We start from the raw sequence: 27585 nt of genomic DNA on the forward strand, positions 1-27585 counted from the left end.
GATGGGTGAGTGCCGAACCAGAGGACACAGCTTAAAAATAAGAGGTAGGCCATTTAGGACAGAGATGAGGAGAAACCTCTTCACCCAGAGAGTGGTGGCTGTGTGGAATGCTCTGCCCCAGAGGGCAGTGGAGGCCCAGTCTCTGGATTCATTTAAGAAAGAGTTGGATAGAGCTCTCAAGGATAGTGGAATCAAGGGTTATGGAGATAAGGCAGGAACAGGATACTGATTAAGGATGATCAGCCATGATCATAATGAATGGTGTTGCAGGCTCGAAGGGCAGAATGGCCTACTCCTGCACCTATTGTCTATGGTCTGTTGACAGTGCAAGGATATGCATGCCATTTTAGCTCCAGGCAAAATGAGACTGTACACCAGTCAGTAGATTTTATGACAATGTAAGTATAAGAAAGTCAACAAGAATATCCAGTGTCTGCATCTATTACTCTGATGTTATTTAAAGTTGGCAAATGAATGAAGAGATCTCCCTCAGGTCACTATGGTGCTTAGATCATTATCTCATTGAATTCTGGATGAGATTATCCCAAATCCTTCGCATTTCATAACATTGACACTTGGACCAAGATGGAAAACAGAGATTAGTTGATTTTCCTGTGACCTTCAATAAAGAACATATTTGAATCTGTCTGCAATGATATTAGCAACTGTCTTTCAATTACATGTTAATAAGATTGTTTCTGAGGTTTTTTTTATCAGAGACTCATGATAAAGTAGGAAACAGCTTCAAGGTAACAAATAACAATTTCACCTCCTCAGACTTATTCAGAGGAGCATAGAAATGAGAGGAGGCCATTCAGCCCCTTCAGTCCATACTAACATACAAGCAGATCATGGCTGGTCTGTATCTTATATCCATTCATTTATTTTTTTTTGTCTATGACAGTCGACACCTTATCCCGTGAAAATCTATCAACTTCAGTTTTGAAATGCTCCAGTACTGCACAGAAACTTAAAACACAGGAGCAGAAGGTGGCCTGTGTTTGAACTTGCTCCCATATTTAATTCCAACTCTGTACCCTGCTCTTGCTTTCACTCCATAGCCTTTGATCCCTTTAGAGCTAAGAGCAATATCTAATCCCTCTTTGAAAATGTTCAATCTTTTGGCCTCAGGCAACTTCTGTGACAACGAATTCCACATCACTCCCTTGTGTGAAGAATGTTTTCCTTATCTCAGTGCTGAATGGCATACCCCGTACCCTTAGACTATGATGCTTGCATTCCTCACCCCACCTCAACCTCTCCAGGTTGCAGGAGAAGTCAGTGTCAGATGTCCACCAGGTTTTATGTAAAGTGTCTCCTGCCATCACCTCCTAAATGGACCAGCTCTAACTTTAAGGATTTGGATGCCGCACACGAGAAAATTGTTTCCATCTATCTACGCTATGAACTCCTTTAATCATCTCAAAGACCCCCAAGTAGATTATTCCTTAATCTTCTTTATGCAAGGTACAGATTCCAATATGCTACTGGCGTGAAGGTTGCATCTTTTATGTTTTTTGCGGACTGGAATGGGAAATGAGTCGAGAGCATGGTGCTGGAAAAGCACAGCATGTCAGGCAGCATCCGAGGGGCAGGGAAATCACGTTTCAGGCAAAAGCCCTTCATCAGGAATGGGAAATAACTATTTTAAATCCCATGTTTTGCAAGGATTGTTGCAGGCCTTCAAAACTGAGTTCCCTGATAGTCATGGCGAGTTTTCTTTCACTCATTTGTGGAACTTGAGTGTTGCTAGCTGGCCATCACTGATAGCCTATCCCTATTTGTCCTTGAGAAGGTGGTGGTGAGCTGCCTTCTTGAATCGCTGTAGTCCACTTGCTGTGGGTTGACCCACAATGCCATTAGGGAAGAAATCCCAGGAATTTGACCCAACGACTGTGAAGGAACGGCGATGTATTTCCAAGTCAGGGTAGTGAGTGGCTTGGAGGAGAACTTGGTGGTGGTGTTCCCAAGGGTCCTGCCCTTGTCCTTCTAGATAAAGTGGTTGTAGGTTTGGAAGGTGCTGTCGAAGGATCTTTGGTGAATTTCTGCAGTGCATCTTGTAGATAGTACACACTGCTGCTACTGAGCACCAGTGGTGGAGGGATTGACTGTTTGTTGATGTGGTGCCAATCAAGTGGGTTGGTTTGTCCTGGATGGTGTCAAGCTTCTTGAGTGTCTTTGGAGCTGCACTCATCCGGGCAAATGGAGAGTATTCCATCACACTCCTGACCTGTGCCTTGTAGATGGTGGATGGATTTTGGGATGTCAGAAGGTGAGTTACTCACCACAGTATCCCTAATCTCTGACCTTTGCTTGTAGCCACTGTGTTTATGTGGTGAGTCCAGTTCAGTTTTTGGTCAATGGTAACCCCAAGGATGTTGACAGTGGGGGAATTCAGTGATGATAATACCGTTGAATGCCAAGGGGCGGCGGTTAGAGTGTCCCTTCTTGGTGATGGTCATTGTCTGGCATTTGTGTGACACAAATGTTACTTGCTACTTGTTGGCCCAAGCCCTGACAATGTCCAGAACTTGTTGCATTTGAACACGGACTGCTTCAGTATCAGAGGAGTCACGAATGGTGCTGAACACTGTGCAATCATCGGCGAACATCCCCACTTCTGACCTTATGACAGAGGGAAGGTCATTGATGAAGTAGCTGAAGATTGTTGGGCCCAGGACACTACCCTGAGGGACTCCTGCAGTGATGTCCTGGAACTGAGATGACTGACCCTCCACAACCACAACCATCCTCCTTTGTGTCAAGTATGACTCTAACCGGCAGAGTGTTTGCCCCCTGATACCCATTGATTCTAGTTTTGCTCCTTCATGCCATACTCGGTCAAATGCAGCTTTGATATTAAGGGCCGTCACTTTCACCTCACCTCACCTCTGGAATTCAGCTCTTTTGTCCATGTTTGAACCAAGGCTGTAGTGAGGTCAGGAGCTGAGTGACCTTGGCGAAACCCAGAGTGGGTGTCACTGACCAGGTTATTGCTGAGCAGGCGCTGCTTGATAGCATAGTTAATGACCCCTTCCATCACTTTACTGATGATGGAGAGTTGACTGGTTTTGTGGTAATTGGCCAGGTTTGATTTGTCCAGCTTTTTGTGTACTGGACATACCTGGGCAATTTTCCACAGTGTCAGGTAGATGCCAGCAGTGTAACTGTACTGGAACAGCTTGGCTAGGGGAGGTCATCCAAAACGCTGCCACCCATATCTTAAATCACAGTAGATCTTGTTCACTCAATCATCTTGTGCTCACTGACATCAGCTCCCAGTTAAGCTGACATTTACGGCAGAACAGTTAAAGATGGCAGATATCCTTCCCTTAAGGATATTAATGAACCAGATGGGTTCTTCCGACAATTGATAATGGATTTATGGTCATCAGTTGACTCTTAACTCCAGACATTTTGCAAGCAGTATTGTGCAAATAGTGATCTGAATGAATAGCATTTGGGTTGAGGATGAAATAAAGCTGACAGGTTGTGTACAGATTCAGCTCTGGTCATTAACAAGAAGTTAATTGGTCAATGGACAAGTAATCAGTTACCTGCCAACAATCATGTGATTGGCTCACTTTAGGGCAGCACTGTGGCTGAATGGTTAGCACTGCTGCCTCCTGGCGCCAGGGTTTGGGTTTGATTCCACCCTCGGGCGACTGCCTGTGTGGAGTTGGCACCTTCTCCCTGTGCCTGCATGGGTTTCCTCCGGGTGTTCTGGTTTTCTTCCACAGTCCAAAGATGTGGAGGTTAGTGAATTAGCCATGCTAAGTTGCCCATAGTGTTCAAGGAGGTATAGCTTAGGTGCATTAGTAAAGGGTAAATCTAGAATAATAGGGTGGGAGAATGGCTCTTCAGAGGGTTGGTGTGGACTTACTGGGCCAAATGGCCTGCTTCCACACTGTAGGAACTCTATGGTTCTATGTAATCGAGTAACTTGGGGTTGGAGTTAAGATACAGAGAAATGACTGAGTCTCCACCAGCCAGGAGCTCTCTCCATTTTCTGCAGTAAGTCGCTTGAAATCTGATAAAGTTTATCTTTCCTTCAAAAGTTGCTATCAGCTTTAATTTTAATTGATAAGGCAGAGTTCGTACACAAAAGAACTCTGACAAAGCAGTGGAAGCATCCGATAAGGAAGGCTGAGATGAAAACTTCTGATCTGTAAGGGTTGGAAACTTAAAAGGGTTCAGAAAAGATTTACAAGGATGTTGCCAGGGTTGGAGAGTTTGAGCTATAGGGAGAGGCTGAATAGGCTGCAGCTGTTTTCCCTGGAGCCTCAGAGGCTGAGGGGTGACCTTATATAGGTTTATAAAATCATGAGGGGCGTGGATAGGGTGAATAGCTAAGGTATTCTCCCCAGGGTAGGTGTGTTCATAGCTAGAGGGCATAGATTTAAGGTGAGAGGGGTAAGACTTAAAAAGAAACCAAGAGTCAACTTTTTCACATAGAGAGTGGAAGATGTATGGAATGAACTGCCAGAGGAAGTGGTGGAGGCTGGTATAATTATGACATTTAAAAGGGATCTGGATGGGTGCATAAATAGGAAGAGTTTTGAGGGAGATGGGCCAAATGCTGGGACTAGATTAATTGAGGATATTTGATCAGCATGGATGAGTTGGACTGAAGGATTTGTTTCTATGCTGTACATCTCTGTGACTCCAAAATCTTTACAAATCTTGTGAATATAAACCACTGAAATTTTTATTTGTGTGTGTGTGTGTGTGTGTCTGTGTGTGTGTGTGTGTGTGTGTGTGTGTGTGTGTGTGTGTGTAAGGAAATTAAACTTTTAATTAGTCATGTTAAACTCGAACAGTTTATAACTGTCACTCTCACCCGGTACGGAGGGGGGAGGGCAGGTCTGAGGACCTCCTCGTGTCTCTGGAGAAGGAGCACGCGGTGTCCACCAACACCCTTGAGCTATTCAGGGAAAGGTGGGCACCGCAGGGAGTGGAGTGCATTATTTCCCCCTTCAACTCTATTTTGATTTAATCCCTGCCTTCCCCTTCACTGTTTGATCACACAGCATTGCCCTTTGATGTGAAGGGCACTGCTTGTCACTGGTCACTTGGGTGTTTCTTTTCTTCCTGATGGCGGAAGCTGAATAAAGATTTGTACACCTTGTGTCTTTCACAGTGTCTCACACCTGCACACGCAACCATGGGTGCGGGGGAAAAATAAGCACTACCGTTTGGGGGGGGGGCTAAAAAAAAAGAAAAAAAAAATATAACTGTCACCCTGTAGTTGGAGGTTAATTACTTGTTACATCTTGTTAAATACAGAAAACCGGTCTATGCAATATATTAACCTGGGTCTGAAAAACAGGCAAATTGGGGAATATAATCAATGAGGTAAAAACAATGACTGCAGATGCTGGAAAGTAAATACTGGATTAGTGGTGCTGGAAGAGCACAGCAGTTCAGGCAGCATCCAACGGGCAGCGAAATCGACGTTTCGGGCTTTTGCCCGAAACGTCGATTACGCTGCTCGTTGGATGCTGCCTGAACTGCTGTGCTCTTCCAGCACCATTAATCCAGTAAATTGGGGAATATGTATGTACCTTTAAAACAAATCTGTGCTGACTCTGGGAATATTAGAGCATGATTTCCAGTGCATTGCTACAGTGGGGTGTGATAAATGGTTAGATGTCAACATTCCACAATCTGTGAATTGGAGGTCATCCAAAACTCTGCCACTCACATCCTAAACCACAATAGATCTTGTTCACTCATTGCGCTCACTAACATCAGCTCCCAGTTAAGCAGCGCCCTGATCTTAACCAGCTACAGGGAAAGGGCTTCCAGTGTCTCAAGTAATCACTGCCACCACCTTCCCAGGGCAATTGGGAACTGACAACAAATGTTGATCTGATGTTGACCATCCTGAAGGAGAAGATTGTAGTGCTGGAAAAGTACAGCAGGGCAGGCAGCATCCAAGGAGCAGGAGAATCGACATTTTGGGCATAAACCCTTCATCAGGAATGAGACTAGTGGCTCAAGTGGGCTGAGAGATAAATGGGAGGGGGGGGTGGGGCTGGGGGGGAAGGTAGCTGGGAAGGCAATAGGTAGATGGAGGTCGGGGGTGATGATGACAAGTCGGAGAGGAGAGTGGAGCCGATAGCTGGGAAGGAAGATGGACAGGTAGGAGATCAAGAGGGTGGTGCTGAGTTGGAAGCTTGGACCTGGGATAAGGTGGGGGGAGGGGAAATGAGGAAACTGGTGAAATGCACATTGATCCCATGTGGGGGTTGGAGGGTCTCTGGGACATACACATGCAGCAACCGCACCACCCGATGGCCAAACACTTTAACTCCCCCTCCCACTCTGCCAAGGACATGCAAGTCCAGGGCCTCCTCCACCACAAAACCCGAACCACCTGACGCCTGAGGAAGAACATCTCATTGAGGCAATTAGAATCTCCACTAATAGGTAATCTCTGCGCTATGCCATTCAAAGGCTTTACTATCATTGAATCCCACACTACCAATAACCTGTGGATTACCATTGATCAGAAGCTCAACTGGACACACCATGTGAGTACTATGCCTTCAAGAACAAGTCAGGGGCTAGGAATACTACAGCGAGTAACTTCCCATTCCCCAAACCCCATTCACCATCTATAATGTATAAGTCAAGAGTGTGATGGAATACTTGCTTGAATGAGTGCATCTCCAACAACACTGAAGAAGCTTGACACCATCCAGGACAAAGCAGCCTGCTTGATTGGCACCACATTGACAAACAACCACGTCCTTCACCACCGACATTCAATAGCAGCAGTGTGTACTATTTACAAAATGCAGAGATTCATCAAGGCTTCTTAGACAGCACCTTTCAAAGCCACAACCATCACACAAAGGACAGACAATAACGTGGCCAGACAGTGACGGCCGCGTCTCATGTGGGAGTTATATAAACAATCTTGTATTTAAAAGCCTCTGTAATCTGGCCCTCCCTGTGTCTTCAGTGTCTGCCAGCTGTATCGCTCCCTGACATGTCTGCACCCCTCCAATACGGGCCCCTTGAAATTCCAGGTTTTAATCGCACCACCCACAAGCGGCCTTGAGCTCAGCTGTCTTTGGTAAAATGTGGAAAATGGAGTAAATATAAATCTATCATTATTATAACTGAAGATGTATTCATGCCTTTGGCAGGATGCTTTGAGTGTAGTGGGGTGAGATTGGCACTAAAGGAGAAACATCACTCTTTAGTAGACTGTCAAATTGCATCATAAAATCTAAACATGGCAGATACTGGACATATGAAATTGACATTGAAAATGTTGAAGAGACTCAGAAGCTATACAGTATCTGTGGACAGAGAAATGGAGTTAATGCTTTGAATCCAACAGTTACCATTAACTCTGCACAATCCATAATCCGACATAACATTCCCTTTCATATATCAGTCTAATTCCTTTTCCAATGTTTTGCCTGAACATGTAAACTCCAGGCCATTCCAGGTCCTAACTGTCATTAAATGTTAAGTTTTGCAATCATGCATCATGCATAAAACTTTAAGTGATTATTCCTTTAAAACTGTGTTACATTCTGACAACAGGTAGCATAAACCTGCGTTTAGTCCTTTATGTTTACAGGGTTAAGGGATACTCCAACATTTGAGTCACTTGAGTCCAACAGTTAAATGTTAACTCTGTTTTTCTCACACCCATAGATGCTGCCAGACCTGTTGAGTTTCTCTAGCATTCTCCATGTTTGTTGCAGGAAGATATAGAGTGCAAATATGGTTGGAATTATTTTACCATTTGTATATCTGGATTATTGCTGGGGTAGAGATGACACATGAAGGGGATGAGGACAAGTCAAGCCTATGAACAAAGAACAATACAGCAGAGGAACAGGCCCTTCAGCACACCAAACCTGTACATATACATTTTGCCCTTCCATACTCAAACTGTCTTCACTTACAAGATCCATATCCCTCTATTCCCTTCCTATTCACGCATTAATCCAGGTGTTTCTTGAATGCTGCTATAGTGTCTGCATCCACCGCCTTCCTTGGCAACACTCTTCAGGCACTCACCACCTTTTGTGTGAAAAACTTGCCTCGCACATCTCTTCTAAACATCTCCCCCTGCACCTTTAACTTGTGTCCCCTAGTAATTCACCCCTCCACCCTGGGAAAAAGCCTCAAACTTTCCACTCTATCCATGCAATTCGCAATCTTATAAACTTCCATCAGGTCACCTCTAAAACTCCTGCCTTCAAGTGAAAACAGTTCATCCAACTTTTCTTCATAGCTAAAATCCGCCATACCAGGCAACATCCTAGTAAACCTTTCCTGCATCCTCTCCAAAGTGGCCACACCATTCAGGTAAAGTGGTGACCAGAACTGTATGCAATATTCCAGATAATGATTAGTGGTTGACAGGACCATGACACTCCGATGATGGCCAATGCATGACAAAACTCTATAATTCTTTCCCCTAGAACCAGAGTGCATGTTCTCAGATCAAAGGGGTGCCTATTTAAGACTACAATGAGAAGGAATTTCTTCTCTCAGAGCATTGGGTCTTTGGAACTCCTTGCCACAGAGAGCTGTGGGAACACAGAGCTTGTGTATACTGAGGAACCTCGATTATCCGAATATCAATTATCCAAATATCGGATTATCCGAAGGCAATCGCAAGGTCCTGATAGAAATATTATATCAAAGATGTGCTTCCAACACTGATCTCAATAAATAAACAGGCACTGTCTCCAAATATCTGACTGCCCGCACTCTCTCTCTCTCCCCACACACTTTCCCTGGAGTTCTACACAGGGGTGAACCCTAAACCTGCCCTTCCCCAGATAATCTCTCCAACATTGCCCTGCACAGGGTAAAGGTGGAACCTGTCAAAAAGTAGTAGTAAAACATTGTGTGTGTGCATGTGTGTGTGTGTGCATGTGTGTGTGTGCGTGTGTGTGTATGTGCATGCGTGTGTGTGTGTGTGCATACATGTGTGTGTGCGCACGTGCATGCACTGTTTGGAGACTCACTCACCCCCCAAAAGGTAGCAGCAGCAGCAGTCTTGTTGCTGACGCCTAGTCCAGCTGCCCCAGAGAGGGGGGGTGGGGGTGGATGGGGGTTGAGAGCACAGGGGGTGAGTTTTGGACGGGAGCGGGGTGCGGGTGGGGGACAGTGTTGGACAGGTTTGGAGGAGGGAGGGTGAGGGCTCGCACATTGTGTGCTGCTGCCTTGAGTCCTGAATGGGGAGCAGACTTCGAAAACCCTGGGCCGCAGAGGAAAAGCATTGAATCGATTAACCGATTAATTGATTACCCGAACGGAATAGTGCCCGCCCATCTCATTTGGATAATCGAGGTTCCTCTGTATTTACAGCTGAGACAGATAGATTATTGATCAGTCAAGGAATTAAAGATTAGGGGGAAAGGACAGCAAAGTGGACATGAGAAATGTTGGATCAGCCATAATTATATAGAATGACAGGGCAGCTTTAAGGGGCTGCCCGTTTCTGTTTCTATTTCTTATGATTTCATGGTCTTGCCGTCTTAAATGTCTCTGCCTCTCAACCTGACACTTCCATCCTTAAAACCTACTTCATTCCCAATGCTTTCAGATCCCTTTTATGCCTTAATGGGGTGTGGCAAAGTCAACATTTGTTGACCATCTCTCAGGTCCTTTGAACTGAGCAGTTTGATCAAGCATTTCAGAGGGCGGTTAAGAGTCAAGCACACTGCCGCAAAATGCTGCAGGTGCTGGAAATCTGAAATAAAAATGAATAGTGCTGGAGAAACTCAGCAGATCTAGCAGCATCTGTAGAGAGAGAAACAGAGTGATCAAATGGAGTCTAGATGAGCTGTCTTCAGACACTGCTGCGGGTTTGATATCATAATCGCAACAGAAAAGGTAAGGATATCAGGCTTTCTTCTCAGAAGGATGTTGGTGAACCTCTTTCCAAAAAAAAAAGAAATGATAATTTTATTACTTGGATTAGCTTTTACTTCCAGGTACAGTAATTGCGTAACATTTCACCAGCCACTATGGCAGCATTTGAACCTCCCTCGCCATATTTTTTTTGCCACAGCCTCCAATCTATTAATCCAGCTAGTTCACAGGCCCACTCTTTCATGAGAGAGGCAAGGGAAGAGTTTGAGAAGGACAATCCTTCAAGGTAGCCTCAGCAGATGTGGAAATTGAACCTATGCTGCTGATATCACTCTGAATTGCAAGCCAATTGAGTAGTCAGCTCACCCCCTATCAGTCCAGCAATAATACCATGATACCGCTTCATATCACTCTGAATTGCAAGCCAATTGAGTAGTCAGCTCACCCCCTATCAGTCCAGCAATAATACCATGATACCGCTTCATATCACTCTGAATTGCAAGCCAATTGAGTAGTCAGCTCACCCCCTATCAGTCCAGCAATAATACCATGATACCGCTTCATATCACTCTGAATTGCAAGCCAATTGAGTAGTCAGCTCACCCCCTATCAGTCCAGCAATAATACCATGATACCGCTTCATAGAGACATGGAGTCACACAGCACAGAAACTCTTTGACCCAACTCGTCCATGCCAACTAGGATTCCTAAACCAAACCAGTCCCATTTCCTAGCATTTGGTCCATGTACCTCTAAATCTTTCCTATTCACATACCTGGCCAAATGTCTTTTCAATGTTGTAATTGGACTCGCCTCTACCACATCCTTTGGCAGTTTGTTCCATATGCATACTACCCATCTGTTTACAAAGTCAGAAGTCACATGACACCAGGTTACAGTCCAACGGGTTTATTTGAAATCACAAGCTTTCAGAGCATTATTCTTCGTCAGGTGATGAAGGAGCAATGCTCCGAAAGCTTGTGATTTCAAATAAACCATTTGGGCTGTACCCTGGTGTCATGTGACTTCTGACTTTGTCTACCCCAGTCCAACACTGGCATTGAAATGTCATGGCACCCACCTTTGCAACCAAGTATCACGTATGTGGTCGCTTGCAATATTTTGTACCACTGTGCACCTTTGGCTATTTTATAGTGTTCATGGTGCTTTATCAATGCAAACTGTTGTACAGATTTCATGGAAGTACCCAATGCTAAAGGCCCCACTGTCGATAAACATGCAATTGACTGTAAAACTACATTGGACAAACAGGCAAAAAACTAGCCATCAGAATACAGGAACATCAACTAGCCACAAAAAGACATGACCCACTCTCACTAGTATCTTTACATACAGGTGAGGAAGGACACCACTTTGACTGAAACAACGAATCAATCCTTGGACAAGCCAAACAGAGACATGCACAAGAATTCCTAGAAGAGTGGCATTCCAACCGGAACTGAATCAACTAACACATTGACTTGGATCCAATTTACCAACACCTAAGAAAAAGAACAGGAATGACATCACCACAGGAAATGATGTCACAAAACCAAGGAAACATAAACACATAAATAAAAAGCAGGCCATACCACCAGTGCTTCACTAGAGGCTCACTGATGATGTTACCTAGTATGGTGACAAAATGTCTGAAGGCAAACCTTCCAGCTCAGCGAGTAAACTTACATCCATGCAATTGACTTCTGAGTGTCCCATACTCACTGTAAGAGCAGCCATAAACTTCAACCCTCATTCCGATTCTTCCATTAGGATTCCAATCAAGAGGAACAAACCGCAAGAACCTGGCTTTGATTGAGTTTTGCAACTTGTGGTGCACAACAGTGTCTGCGTTGGAGTTTCCTACGAACGCCTGTACAAAGAAATAAATAACAGTTTGAGATGGACCAAACTAACAGTGTCAATGATCGCCTATCTGTAAGTAACAGCTGGAGTTGGTCTGAAAATTGCACCAGTAACAATTAATCTTTTTTTTAGACAACAATGAACAAACAGGGGAAAAAAAATCAGTCTTTATTCCTTGGAAGCTAATGGTGATTTCCCATGTCAGAGTTCAGTCATCAATCTGAAACTATTTAGAATTTAGATTGAAATTGTTGCACTTTCAAATTACAATTTCTTTCATATTCAAAATGGATTGGATTTATGGGGCACTTCCATACCACTGGACATTCAAAACATTCCCGCTAATAAAGGATTCTTTTTAAAGTCGTCATTGCTGTGTGGTAGGGAATGGAAGTGAACGTACACACAGCAAGCTTCCACAAACAGCTAGGAGATAATACCCAGCTAACAGCTGTTATTATTATGTTAATAATAGATTTAAAATGATCAGGACAGCAGGTATAACAGTCCCTCCCTTCTTCCAAACATAGGAAAGTCATTATTAAAGCCATCCTATTAGTCAGATGGTTTGACTGTCAGATTAGCAGCCCGCAAACAGTGCATTATTCCATACACACCACACTCGATTGTCAGAGAAATACAAAACTGCCATAGTGTAGAAGGAGAAAGTGAGGACTGCAGATGCTGGAGATCAGAGTCCAAAAGTGTGGCGCTGGAAAAGCACAGCAGATCAGGCAGCATCCGAGGAGCAGGAGAGGTGACATTTTGGGCCTAAGCCCTTCATCAGGAATTCCTGCTCGACACTCCTGCTCCTCAGCTGCTGCCTGACCTGCTGTGATTTTCTGGTGCCACACTTTTCAATTGTGTAGATGGAAGCCATTGTGTCTGCACTGGTTCTTCAAGTGAGAATTCACCGAAAGGCTTCCACCTGCCTTCTCCCTGTAATCCTGCACAATCTTCCTTTTCAGAAACCAATCAAACTTTCTTTCCAATGTATTGATTGAAACTGTGCACTCCAAACAGTGCATCCCATGAGCTGTATTATCTAGAAGAACAAGGGCAACGGCTACATGGGAACACCACCAACTGCAAGTTCCTCTTCAAGTCACTCACCATCCTGACTTGGAAGTATATCACCGTTCCTTGAGTTAAAAATCCCTGAATGATCTGTCAACAGTTTTGTGGAGGGACTTACACAGAATGGACTGCTGCGGTTCAAGATGTCACTTTTGCAAGGGCATTGAGGGACGGGCAATAAATAATGGTTCAGCCGATGACATCCACTTGCCAGTGAATGGATTACAAAGAAGAAACGGAACAGAACAGATTGGGCTCCTGAGGATTTCACAAATGGGAAGCTGTTGAGGTGTGCTGTGCTGATGATAATTGGATTAGGAAAATGTATGCAGGAAGCAGAATGATTATTGAAGGAGATTATAAATTTAGACCTTGAGTATTTGAACTTCCACTGGAGAGCTTGAATTGTCTGTGGGACTACACCTGGAATGTTATATCGGTGACAGTGGAGATGATGCAAAAAAGCATTTTTAAGGGAATATTTTGTCTTTATTTGTGAATGTGAAAGCTACATTTTTTTCTGTAGCTTGATGCATTTGTTACCTATTAATTACTGTTTGATCAAGATTGAGTTTGGTTTGTTTGCCAAAGAAGCCTTGAAAAGTAAAATCTTGTCCAATATTAGTTGCACAGTGATATAGCAGTAATATCACTGCCTCCATAAGTCACTTCAACTAACGAAGGAGCAGCGTTCTGAAAGCTTGTGATTTCAAATAAACCTGTTGGACTATATTCTGGTGTCGTGTCACTTCTGACTTTGTCCACTCCAGCCCAATCAAGAAGCAGAAGAATTGACGTTTCGGGCATAAGCCCTTCTGCAGGAATGAGACTGGTGTGCAAAGGTTGGGGGGGGGGAGAATTTGGGGGAGGGGCAATGCGAATACGATAGGTGGAAGGAGGTGAGGGTGATAGGCTGGAGAGGGGGTGGGGGCGGAGAGGTCAGGAAGCAGATTGCAGGTCAAGAGGGCGGTGCTGAATCTGGGGGTTGGGACTGAGATAAGGTGGGAGGAGGGGTCCTGACCTGACTGACCTGCTGCGCTTTTCCAGCACCACACTTTTCAACTCTGGTCTCCAGCATCTGCAGTCCTCACTTTCTCCCACTCCAGTCCAATACTGACACCTCTACATCATGACTAATGCTCTAGGGGAAGGAAACCTCCATCCTTACCTGATCTGGCCTCTATGTGACTCCAGACCTACAACAATATGTTTGACTCTTAACTGCCCTTTGAAAAGGCTGTAGCAAGCCACTCAGTTCAATGGACAATTAGGGATACAGAATAAATGCTGGTCATCCAGCAACATCTGCATCTCAGGGACAAATAACAAAGAAGTTAGACAAGTGGCTAACAGTTGCAGCTGTATAAGACTTCAGTTTGGCCACATTGGGAGTGTTGTGTGCAGTTCTGGTCACCACACTATCGGAAGGATGTGAAGGCTTTAGAGAAAGTGCAAAAGAGGTTTACCAGGATGATGCATGGGCTGGAGAGGATTAGCTATAAGCAGAGGTTAGCCAAGCACTAATTGTTTTCATTAATCTCAGAGGCTGATGGGCGACCTGATAGAAGCATATAAAATGATATTTAGTGGATAGTTGGGGGTCTTCTTTCCAGAGTGGAAATATCAAATACTCATGGCAATAGGTTTAATGCGAGAGGGGAAAAATTTAAGGGAGATTGCAAGGAAAGTTTTTTTTACACAGTTTCAACAGTGTTTTATTTACACACAGAGTTAACGAGGCACTTGGACAGATACATGAAAAGCAAGGAATAGAGGGATGTGGACTATGTGCAGGCAGATGGGAGTGGTTTAGAATGGTCTTGTGGTCAGCACAGATATAGTGGGCCGAAGGGCCTGTTCCTGTGTTGTACTGTTCTCTGTTCTGTGAATAAGGATTTTGGTATGGACCAACCAGACTCCTTCAAAATATTTTAAGGAGGTAGCCGAGACCATAACATTTTTCTTATTTTAAAGGTAGATGTGAAGTGTTGTGTTTCAGATGTAAACTACTCAATGTTAAGCAAAACACAATTTATTGTTGTTAAAATGCAAAACAAAGAGGAATTTAGAATAACTCAGCTATTGGAAAACACAACCGAAAAATAGATACGGTACCCATTACTATTTAACATCCCATAAAAAGGCAAACTCAGACACAAATTCTCACATACAATTCTCCAATCCAAGGGGAAAAAGCACCAAGGGTAACTTCAGAGAAAATAGCAACCAGGAGATATTCATTGAAGCTTCCAACTCTTTCAAGACCCCAATGTCTTGTGCTTAAAACTAATCATAAATAAAAAGACTAGAAAGTCTGGTCTGAGAGAGCTGGACACACTCAGGCTGCTTCCATTGTTCCAACTTCCAAGGCCTCACAAATTGTTTCTTTTCTCAGAGACAGCTTACCTCTGCCTTGTAACTTCTCTTCAAAAACAAACCTAAGACAAAAATAACCTCTGAAAGTGACAACATCACCACAGTTTTAAGGAAGGTTTTAACTGAGGAGCAGGAGACATAGATGGAATGATATTGTTAGGGGCACTGTAGAGTAATAGACCTAGATAATAGAAGACATCTCAAATTATCTATCAGTCCCAAATGAGTGACATTTTTTTCCCACACTTGCTAATCACACTGAATATTTAGTCCAAACGCAGATGTTTCTTCAGTTTTGCTGATCTGTAACTCTCAAAATAGGAATCTAAAAAAAAACTCAAAAAAAAGGAGCAGCTGTTGCAGCCAGAAATGTTTCCCATCCACCATCTTGAATTACCCAGGGAAAGATATAAAAGAGACCTAAGGGGAAACTTTTTCACACAGAGGGTGGTGGGTGTGTGGAATGAGCTGCCAGACGAAGTGATGGAGGCTGGTACAATTGTAACATTTAAGAGTCATTTGGACGGGTATATGAATAGGAAGGGTTTGTAGGGATACGGGCCAGGTGCTGTCAGGTGGGACTAGATTGGATTAGATTAGATTACTTACAGTGTGGAAACAGGCCCTTCGACCCAACAAGTCCACACTGACCTTCCAAAGAGCAACCCACCCAGACCCATTCCCCCACATTTACTCCTTCACCTCACACTACGGGCAATTTAGCATGGCCAATTCACCTAACCTGCACATTTTTGGTCTGTGGGAGGAAACCGGAGCACCTGGAGGAAACCCACGCAGACACGGGGAGAATCTGCAAACTCCACACAGACTGTTGCCTGAGGCGGGAATTAAACCCGGGTGTCTGACGCTGTGAGGCAGCAGTGCTAACCACTGTGCCACCAGGCCGCCCTCAATATATAGTCAGGATATCTGGTCACATGGACAGGTTGGACCAAAGGGTCTGTTTCCATGCTGTACATCTCTATGACTCTATGAATCACTTCATTCAGCTCTGGAAGCATTGAAAGAATTCTGCTCCAATAAGACACTGTATGCATGGAGTGCAAAATATTTTTTATTCAAATTCTGGGGCTGAATTTTCCTTCAGGATCCGGAAAACCTACCTGTGCACACTTGTAGCTCATAACCTACAAAAAAAAGTCACATGTCTTTTCTTTGTCTTTTCACACTGTCGTCAGGTTTGCAGTGCAGTTTTGGAGGCGGTTGGGGTGCAGGAGGAACGTTGTGAAAACATGAGCTAACTAGAAGGCTTGGCTCACTTCTCTAACACAGTATCCCAAATTCCTTCCATATTTAAGGGCATACCCTCCAAACTCCACCCACCCACGTCAGCCCATGTCATCTCTCACCCCTCATTTAGTTCCACAGTCCCTCAGCCAGTTGTAAAGAGACTGAGGCTGTTTTCTTTGAGTGACGGAGATTGAGGGGGAACTTACCGAGTATAAACTTATAAGGGGCATAGATAGAGTAGACAGAAATAAACTTTCTCCTTGATAGAGGAATCAATAATCAGAGAGGCATGGATTTAAAGTAAGGGGCAGAAGGTTTAGAGGAGATTTGAGGAAAAACATTTTCACTCAGAGGATGGTGCAATCTGGAATACACTGCCAATAATGGTGTTGTAGGAATAAAGCTTCATAACATTTAAGAAATATTTAAATGTGCTATTGTGGTGCGTAAGGCATACATGGCTATGGGTAGGGAAATAGGATTAGAATAGTTAGGTGGCCGTTATTCACTGGCTGGGATGTGGTGCACTGAAAGGTCTTTTTATGTGCTATAAATCTTTGACTCTATTGAGTTTGCACTACATACAGCCCTCAATAATAGCCTTATAAGATTGTGTGAACAATCCAGAAACAAAGCAGCAGTCTTTGTTATTATGACTTCCTGAGACTATCATTCATTCTCAGTTAAGTAGAACACCCAGTTCTACTGAAACCCACTAACATTTGAAACTCAGCCAGGCACCCAGAATGACCGTAGCTGTCCACACAATAGTGTGCTCTCTGGGAGGGAACGAACAGAAAGTGTTCAACTTCAAAACATTGTGCCTGTCAATCAATCCAAGGTTAGATTTTCTTTTTTTCAAAAATTGTTTCAACTGTGAAAAACAAATTTTTATATAGCCATTTAAATTCCAGTAGAAAGCATAACAGCACATGCCAACATTTATGTAATATTTCTCAGTGTATTAAACTGTTTTATTGGCGCAAATACACAAGTATGATCAATGGATTACAGAACAAATCCCTATTGTAAATCACTGCATTAAAACTGGTGAAAATGCTCTACAATTACACTTCAGAATCTATCAACCTACTTAGCGGATTTTCCACTTCTTTCACAAACGTGTAAAACTTGTGTATTTTTAATGGGTGTTTAATCTAGGAATGATACAGGGGAGGAAATACAAGAGTCATTCCCTATTCAAGATGGGGAAATCTGACCTCAGCAGGAGGTAAGTGTCACTGCGGAAAGGCCAGAGGGAAATGGAATGAGGCTGGGAATGTAAAGGAAAATCAAAATTACTCCAAAACGTATCCATAGTGTAGCCATCACATACTAAATAGCATACTAAATAGCATGGTGGCTCAATGGTTAGCACTGCTGTCTCACAGTGCTAGGGACCTGGGTTCGACTCCAACCTCAGATGACGGTCTGTGTTGAGTTTGCACATTCTCCCCGTGTCTGCATGGGTTTCACCGGGTGCTCTGGTTTCCCCCCACAATCCAAAGATGCACAGGTTAGGTGCATTGACCATGCTAAATTTCCCATAGCTTTAGGTGCGTTAGTCAGGAATAAACGTGGAAGAATGGATCTGGTTGGGTTACTCTTTGAAGGGTTGGTATGGACTGAAGGGCCTGTTTCCATACTGTAGGGAATCTAAGTTAAACTTGGCCCTCACCCCAGATAATGGCACAGTGGCCAGCACTGCTGTCACACAGTGCGAGGGACCCAGGTTTGATTCACTGTGTGGAGTTTGCACATTTTCCCTGTGTCTGCATGGATTTCCTCCAGGTGCTCTGATTTCCTCCCACAATCCATTGACATGAAGGTAAGGTGGATTGGCCATGTTAAATTGCCCACATTGTATAGGGATATGAAGGCTAGGTAGATTAGCCATGGGAAATCAGGGTTATAGGGATAGGGAAGGGGGCAGGTCTGGGTGGAATGCTTTTGGAGATTTGTTGTGGACTCCAATGGGACAAATGGCTGGCTTACACACTGTAGGGACTCTATGGCAACACATTGCCTCATTATAAAAGATACTCTTCCCTTGGAATGAGTTGGATGACCATACTTTAGATGTTGCACAAGTACAATCCAGCTTTTGTTGCAACATCTTAAACCCAATATTTGGTACTTAAAGAGCAATGAAATTGTGTCTTAGAGTTGCTAACTGGAATTTTCAGGTAGGAATTTGGATATTCATTGCTTGTATCCAGGATCAATGCAGACAATATTTAACCATCCTTACCCTTATTTAGCATTTTGAGGTTTATGGGTTCACTCCAGGATGTAGGCATACATATCAGGAAAATCACATTGGAATAGATGGTCAATATCTGAGCTTTCAGGTGGAACGCAGAGGATGCAGCAACAGATCACAAGGTGATCCCAGGTATGGAGCGAATTTCTTTCAGTGAGAGGTTGGAGGAGGTTGGCTTGTATTCTTTGGAGATTAAAAGAATGAGAGGAGGCCATATTGAAAGATATAAAATTGCAGAATTGTTACAGCACAGAAAGAGGCCATTCAACCCATTATGCCTGTACTAGTTCTATTACCCAGTGCCCTTTGCCCATGTTCCTGCACATCATTTATATCTAAATATTAATTCTATGCCTTCTTGAATATTACAATTAAACTTGCATCCACCACATTTCCAGGCAGTGCATTCCATACTCTACTACTCACTGGGTGAAAATGTTTTTCTTCTCTCCTACCACCCTGAATATGCCACTGAAAACAACCTTGGAACATTATACTATATTGAAGCTATTGTGCAAAATGCAAGCTGTCATGGCTACTTGCTGTAGAAAGACAGCTCCAATTCAAATCCAGCAACTATCTCCTATATGAAGAAATGTGTTTTTTTTTCTATTGATTGTAATTGAACAACGAATGTGAAGGTAAGGTAACAAAAATCAGCAATTTCCCTTACTTTCCATTGTGTAGTCAAGATAAGTAACACTGTCAACTTAAAAGGTGAGGCAAAAATGCATCCCAGTGAGGAGGAAAGATTCCATGACGAGCCAACAACATTAAGGAGACTATTAAAATTGAAAGTAAAAGCATTTAAGGAGGCCAAAGTCAGTGAAAGTAAAATACAATGGGGAAACTAGCAAGGAATATAAAACTGACAATAAGAGCTTCTTTAAATATATAAAAAACAAAGAGAGGGGTCAAAGTGAACATTGGCCCATTAGAAGATTAATCTGGAGAGACCCTTTTGGGGGTCAAGGAAATGGCAGAGGAGTTAAAAGACATTTTGCAGCACTGAAAGATACTTCAAACATCCCATTTATATGAAAGAATACTGGGAAGTAATAAAGTATCATCACCATTACCAAAGAAGCAGTATTAGACAAGCTAACGGGACCAAAGGCAGGTAAGTCCCCTGGTTCTGATGTCTTGGACTCTAGAATCTTAAAAGATGCAACTATGGAGATAATGGATGCAATGTTTATAATTTTCCAAAATTCATTGGTATTGGGAGAAGTGACAGAGGTATGGAAAACTGCTAATAAAACACTCTTATTCAGAAGGGAGGGGGGCAAAAAGTGAGGAATTATTGGCTGATTAGTCTAATGCCTATTGTTGGAAAATATTGGAATCAATTATTAGTGAAGTAATAGCAGGACATCTGGAAAATCATAATCTAATCTAGCAGAGTCAGCTCGGCTTCACAAAATGGATATTGTCCCTGACTCTTCGACTAGAGGTTTTTGAGGAGTAGATAAAGGGGAACCAGTAGCAATTGGACTTCCAGATGGCTTTTGCCAAGAAATCTCAGAAAAGGTTAAGTCCTAATGTACAGTATTGGGAATTGTATATTGGCATATTATTGGTCACAGAATTGGCTCATGGACAGGAACCAATGAGTGAGGATGAGAGTTTCTTTTCCAGGTTGACAATCTGTGACCAATGGATTCCACTGGAATCTGGGCTGTGACTGCATCTGTTTACTATATATATATTAATCACTCAGAGGAAGGAAGTGAATGTACTGTGACCAAATCAGCAGATGACACAAAAATAGGTGGAAAGGCAGGTTGTGAGAGGGATACAAACACTTTACACAAAGAGATATTGAAGGATTCAGTAAGTGGGCAAAATGTTGGCAAATATAATATAGTATAGTGTTCAGGGATATGCAAGTTAGGTGTGTTCGAAATGGGAAATGCAAGGTGATAGGTTGGAGGGTCTGGGTGGGATGATCTTCAGAGGGTCTGAGTGGACTCAATGGACTGAATGGCCTGCTTCCACTCTGTATGGATTCTCTATGATAATAGGTTGATTGGAAAATATATGAGAGAAGGTAGTCACTCATCTCGTTGTGCTTGTGAGCAGCTACAGCGCACCAGTTTGCACTCAGTGCTGCACCATACAGACTTGCTCACACTGCCTCTACATTGAGTCTGTTACACATTTGTCTTATTTTGGAACCACGTTAGTCCCAGAGGTCTATAGTGCTGCCACCTCATTAAACAGAGACAGATGGTTTAACCTGTAGGTTGCTGCGGCTCAGGCAAGAATCAATGTTGAGAAAGGCCACAGGTTTCATACTACAGGATGGATATGACTAGACCTGAGAGGGTACAGAGCTGATTCACAAGGATGTCGTTTGGGTGGAAATGATTCAGTTATGAAGACAAACGAGATAGGCTGGAGTTGTTTTCTTGATGACTCAGAGTGTTCCTGACTGAGGTCTACAACATTACGTAGAGTTTGGATAGAGTAGGTTGGGAAAACCTTTTCCACTTTGCCAAGAGGCCAATAAGCAGAAGGCACACATTAATGCTAAGGACCAGGAGGTTTGGAGGAGAGTTGAAGAAAGTGGTTACCTGGAACTCACTGCCAAAATGGCTGATGGAGGCAGGAACCCAAGACACATTTTAACAATGTTTAGATGAGCACTTGAAACACCATAGGATACAAGTTGAGAGTGTAGTGCTGGAAAAGTACAGCAGGTCAGGCAGCATCCAAGGAGCAGGAGAATCGATGTTTTGGGCATCAGCCCTTCATGAGCTATGAACAATACAGTCCTCACTTTCTCCACCAAAGCATACAAGACCAAGTGCTTGAAAATGGGATTCGAATAGATAGATGCTTAATAACTAGCATTAACATGATGGGTTGAATGGTCTGTTTCAAAGCTCAATGATCCTATAACTCTACTAGAGAATGACCATTCCCTGATTACCAGAGCTCCAAAAACTACTTTGTATATATTATTGCAGAGAATAATCATGTTACTGCTCTCAGTACAGTCATTCAGCTCTCTCTTCGCAGAATCATGCTGGCATTGACTGCCAATATCATAGAATCCCTCCAACATGGAAGTAGGCTATTCGTCCCATCAAGTCCACACAGACCCATCAAACAGCATCCCATCAGACCCAGCCCCCTAACCCATCCCTGTAACCCTGCATTTCCCATGGCTAATCTGCCTACCCAGTACCTCCCTGGACACTTTGAGCAATTCAGTACAGCCAATCTATCAAACCTGCACATCTTCGTACTGTAGGAGAAACTGGAGCACCCAGCAAAAACCCACGTAGACGCATGGAGAACATGCAAAGTCCACACAGTCATCCGCGGATGAAATGGAATCCAGGTCCCTGGTGCTGTGAGGCAGCAGTGCTAACCATTGAGTCACCATGTTGCCCTATCAATGTTATGTGATCGTGTCATAAACATACGTTCATGATACAACAGACTGTTTATACTTAATGTCAAACTACACTACCTCTGGGTCACTACAAAAGGTAACAACTTAATAATACCTAGTGTTTCCAATTTAACAGTTCATTACACTTAAGTTAACAAAAAAAACACTGACTGCATTTCTGAACATAACAAGGACCACTATTTATTACAAATAAATAAAAATTTAACCACAGAAAAACAGGAATGAACCATCAATATAAAACGCTACTAGTTGAAACACTAACCTCCTTCAACACCTACATGTGCATACAGACAATCACAAACAAAACAAAAACTCCACATGTGGTTTCAGGTTCCTAATGCTCATATCCATCAAAATTACTTTGCTGATTCTTTGAAGTTCAAAGTACGTTTCCCCAGACTGTTTTCATATATTAGAAAATGTTTTTCAACATGCTTCAGGCGCTAACTCAAATTCAGCCAATATAGTTCTTTTCAGAGCATCATAAAACTTAGAAGTCATCTCAGACTGCATAAATATCTTGTCGTAGAGTCACAGAGGCAGAGAAATGTACTACTAAGAAACAGACTCTTTGGTCCAACTCATCGCTGTTGACCAGATATTCTAAAAGAATGTAGTCCTATTTGCCAGCATTTGGCTCATATCCCTTTAAACCCTTCCTATTCATATACCCATGCAGATGCTTTTTAAATGTTGCAATTGTACCTGCCTCTACCATTTCCTCTGGCAGCTCATTCCATACACGCACTACCTTCTGCGTGAAAACATTGCCCCTTTAATCTTTCTACTCTCACCTTACGCCTGTGCCCTCTGGTTTTGACTATCTACCCTATCTATGCCTCTCATGATTTCATAAACCCCTATAAAGTCACCCCTCAGCCTCCGACGTGCCCCAGCCTATTCAGCCTCTCCCCATAGCTCAACCCACCAATCCTGGCAACATATTTGTAGATCTTTTCTGAATCCTTTCAAGTTTCACAAAATCCTTCCTCTAACAGGGAGACCAGAATTGAATGCAGTATTCTAAAGTGACCTATGTAACGTCCTGTACAGCCACAACTCCTATACTCAATGCACTGACCAATAAAGACAAGCATACCAAATGCCGCCTTCGCTATCCTATCCACCTGGGAATCCATTTTCAAGAAACTATGAATCTGCACTCCAAGTTCCCTTTGTTCGGCAACACTCCTGATGACCTTACCATTAAGTGTATAAGTACTGCCCTGATTTGCTTTTCCAAAATGTAGCACCTCACATTTATCTAAATTAAATTCCATCTGCCAATCTTCAGCCCATTGGCCACCAGTTCATGGTCCCATTGGACTCTGAGGTAACTTTCTTTGCTGTCCACTCCATCACCAATTTTGGTGTCATCTGCAAATCTACTAACAATAACTCTTAAGTTCATATTCAAATCATTTATATACATAACAAAAAGCAACGGACCTAGCTCTGATCCTTGAGGCACACCCTTGGTTGCAGGCCTGCAGTCTGAAAAGCAACCCTTCACCATCACCCTCTGTCTCCTACCTTCTAGCCAATTTTGTATACAAATGGTTAGTTCTCCCTGTATTCCGTGGGATCTAATCTTGTTAACCAATCTATAAAGCCATATGACTACAAGACATAGGAATCGAAATTAGGTCATTCAGCCCACAAAGTCTGCTCCATTCAATCATAGCTGATAAGTTTCTCAGGAGAAAGTGAGGACTGCAGATGCTGGAGATCAGTGTTGAGAGTGTGGTGCTGGAAGAGCAGAGGCAGTCAGGCAGCATCTGAAGAGCAGGAGAATCGACGCTTTGGGCATAAGCCCTTCATCATTCCTGGCTGAGGCACTTGGGGCTGTTTTCATTGGAGAAAAGAAGGTTTAGGGATGACTTGATAGAGGTGTACAAGATGATTAGGGGTTTAGATAGGGTTGACCATGAGAACCTTTTCCCACGTACAGAGTCAGCTATTACGAGAGGGCATAGCTTTAAATTAAGGGGTGGTAGGTATAGGACAGATGTTAGGGGTAGATTCTTTACTCAGCGAGTCGTGAGTTCATGGAATGCCCTGCCAGCAGCAGTGGTGGACTCTCCCTCTTTTTGGGCATTTAAACGGTCATTGGATAGGCATATGGAGGATAGTGGGCTAGTGTAGATTAGGTGGGCTTGGATCGGCACAACATCGAGGGCCAAAGGGCCTGTACTGCGCTGTACTTTTCTATGTTCTATGATTAAGGGGCTTATGTGCACTTATGTGCAAAATGTTGATTCTCCTGTTCCTCAGATGCTGCCTGACCAGCTGTGATAAGTTTCTCAACCCCATTCTCCCACATTCTCCTGATAATCTTTGATCCCCTTGACAATCAAGAACCTATCTATCTCAGTTTTAAATACACCCAATGACCTGGCCTCCACATCTTTCTGTTGCAGTGAATTCCATAGATTCACCACTCTCTGGCTGAAGTAGTTTCTCCTTATCTCCATGCTAAAAGGTCTTCCCTTTACTCTAAGGCTATTTGGTCCGAGTCTCTCCTACCAATGAAAACATCATCCCAACATCTACTCTGTCCATGCTGTTCGGTATTCTGTCAGTTTCAATTAGATGCACCCACATCCTTCTAATCTCCATCGAGTATAGACCCAGAGTCCTCAAATGTTCCTCATAAGTTAAGCTTTTCATTCCCGAAACCATTCTTGTGAGCCTCCTCTGAACACTCTCCAGGGCCAGTACATCCTTCCTCAGATATGGGGAGCAAAACTGCCCACAACACTCCAAATGTGGTCTGACCAGAACCTTATAGGGTCCCAGAAGAAGATCCTTGCTTTTATTTTCAAATCCCCTCAAAATAATTGCGATCATTGCACTTGCCTTTCTAACTACTGACTCAACCTGCAAGTTTACCTTGAGAGAATCCTGGAACAGAGCTGTCAAGTTTCTTATCATTTCAGACTTGTGAATCTTCTCCCTGTTTAGAAAATAGTCCATGCCTCTATACTTCCTACCAAAGTGCATGACCTCACACTTTACCACATCGTACTCCATCTGCCACGTCTTTTCCCACTTTCCTAACCTGTCCAAATCCTTCTGCAGCCTCTCTGCCTCCTCAATGCTCTCTGTCCCTCTACCTATCTTTGTATCAAATGCAAACCTAGCCAGAATGCCTTCAGTTCCTCCATCGTGATCGTTCATGTATAAAGTGAAAAGTTGTGGTCCCAACATTTAGCCTTGCGGAACACCACTTGTCACCAGCTGCCATTCTGAGGACCTTTTTATCCCCACTCTCTGCTTTCTGCCCGACAGCCAGGCCTCTATCCATGCTAGCAACTTGCCTCTAATATCATGGGCCCTTATCTTACTCGGTAGCCTCCTGTGTAGCAAAGCCCTTCTTGAAGTCCAGGTAGGTGACGTTCATTGGCTCTCCTTGGTCTCTTCTACTCATTACTTCCTCAAAGAATTCTTGCAAATTTGTCAGGTATGATCTCCCCTTGATGAAACTATGCTGACTTTGCCCCCATCATGGCCACTCCCACAACCACTTCCACCCCTCACAATTCCTCATGCATCACACCTGACATCACTTCTGCCCTTCACATCATCGCTGCTGCCACATGCTCAGTGACTTCCGTCACCCCTACTGCCATGGTCACCACCACTTCCGCCCCCACCAGCGCCACTCACCTGCATTCTGCTGACATGCCCCCCACAGACCCCACTGTCACTATCCTCACCCCCCAGAACCCCAAGGGGAACACTACCCCTGCTCATGACTCCACCCCCATTCCCCCCACCATCACACCCACTCTAGTTACAGGTTCCGGCCCACTCCCAGCTCTACACCCACACCAGATCCCAGCTCCCAGCCCTGCCGAGTTTTCACCATCCCCCCAGACCTCCCCTTCACTGAGGACAAATGATATGTCCTCAGCAAAGGACTCACTTTCATCCCCCTCCGTCCACGCATCAATGAATTTAATACACACCGTGATGTCGAACAATTCTTCCGTCGTCTCCGCCTCCGAGCTTTCACAATCAGGACTCCCGCCCACCTTCCGAGGACCCCTTCACCCACCTCCAACACACTGCATCCACCTGGACACCCCGCGCTGGCCTATTACCTGCCCTCGACCTCTTCATTTCCAACTGCCACCAGGACATTAACCGCCTCAACCTGTCTACCTCCCTCCCCCACTTCAACCTCTCACCCTCACAACGTGCCGCCCTCCAATCCCTCTGCTCCAATCCCAACCTCACCATCAAGCCAGCGGGTAAAAGGGGCGCAGTGGTAGTCTGGCGCACTGACCTCTACACCGCTGAAGCCAAACGTCAACTCGAGGACACCTCTTCCTACTGCCCCCTTGACCATGACCCCACCCCCTATCACCAAACCATCATCTCCCAGACCATACAGAACCTCATCACCTCAGGAGATCTCCCACCCACAGCTTCCAACCTCATAGTCCGGGAACCCCGCACTGCCCGGTTCTACCTCCTTCCCAAGATCCACAAGCCCGACTACCCTGGCCGACCCATTGTCTCAGCATGCTCCTGCCCCACTGAACTCATCTCTACCTACCTTGACACTGTCCTATCCCCCCAGTAGAGGAACTCCCCACATATGTTTGAGACACCACTCACGCCCTCCACCTCCTCCAAGACTTCCGTTTCCCTGGCCCCCAACGCCTCATCTTCACCATGGATATCCAATCCCTCTACACCTCCATCCGCCATGACCAGGGCCTCCAAGCCCTCCATTTTTTCCTCTCCAGACGTCCCCAACAGTACCCTTCCACCGACACTCTCATTCGTTTGGCCGAACTGGTCCTCACCCTTAATAATTTCTCCTTTGAATCCTCCTACTTCCTCCAGACCAAAGGGGTAGCCATGGGCACACATATGGGCCCCAGCTATGCCTGTCTCTTTGTTGGCTACGTAGAGCAGTTGATCTTCCGTAATTACACCGGCACCACTCCCCACCTCTTCCTCTGCTACATTGATGACTGCATTGGCGCCACCTCGTGCTCCCACGAGGAGGTTGAGCAATTCATCAACTTCACCAATACATTCTACCCTGACCTTAAATTTACCTGGACCATCTCTGACACCTCCCTCCCCTTCCTGGACCTCTCCATCTCCATTAATGACGACCGACTTGACACTGACATTTTTTACAAACCCACCGACTCCCACAGCTACCTGGATTACACCTCTTCCCACCCTACCTCTTGCAAAAATGCCATCCCATATTCCCAATTCCTCCGCCTCCACTGGATCTGCTCCCAGGAGGACCAGTTCTACCACAGAACACACCAGATGGCCTCCTTCTTTAGAGACCGCAATTTCCCTTCCCACGTGGTTAAAGATGCCCTCCAACGCATCTCTTCTACATCCCGCACCTCCGCCCTCAGACCCCACCCCTCCAACTGTAACAAGGACAGAACGCCCCTGGTGCCCACCTTCCATCCTACCAACCTTCGCATAAGCCAAA

General features: G+C 44.2%; 1 protein-coding gene across 1 annotated transcript in view; it reads right to left on the reverse strand.

Annotated features, from left to right (window-relative positions):
- The window catches only part of LOC140482418 (contactin-associated protein-like 5), a 1108772-nt gene that overhangs the window by 631707 nt on the left and 449480 nt on the right, over window positions 1-27585 (reverse strand). Inside the window, exon 4 of the mRNA XM_072579902.1 lies at window positions 11578-11725. Coding sequence (XP_072436003.1) covers window positions 11578-11725 — 148 coding nt within the window. The remainder of the gene's footprint in view (window positions 1-11577; window positions 11726-27585) is intronic.

This window comes from Chiloscyllium punctatum, chromosome 10, assembly GCF_047496795.1.
Source record: "Chiloscyllium punctatum isolate Juve2018m chromosome 10, sChiPun1.3, whole genome shotgun sequence".
Lineage (NCBI taxonomy): Eukaryota > Metazoa > Chordata > Chondrichthyes > Orectolobiformes > Hemiscylliidae > Chiloscyllium > Chiloscyllium punctatum.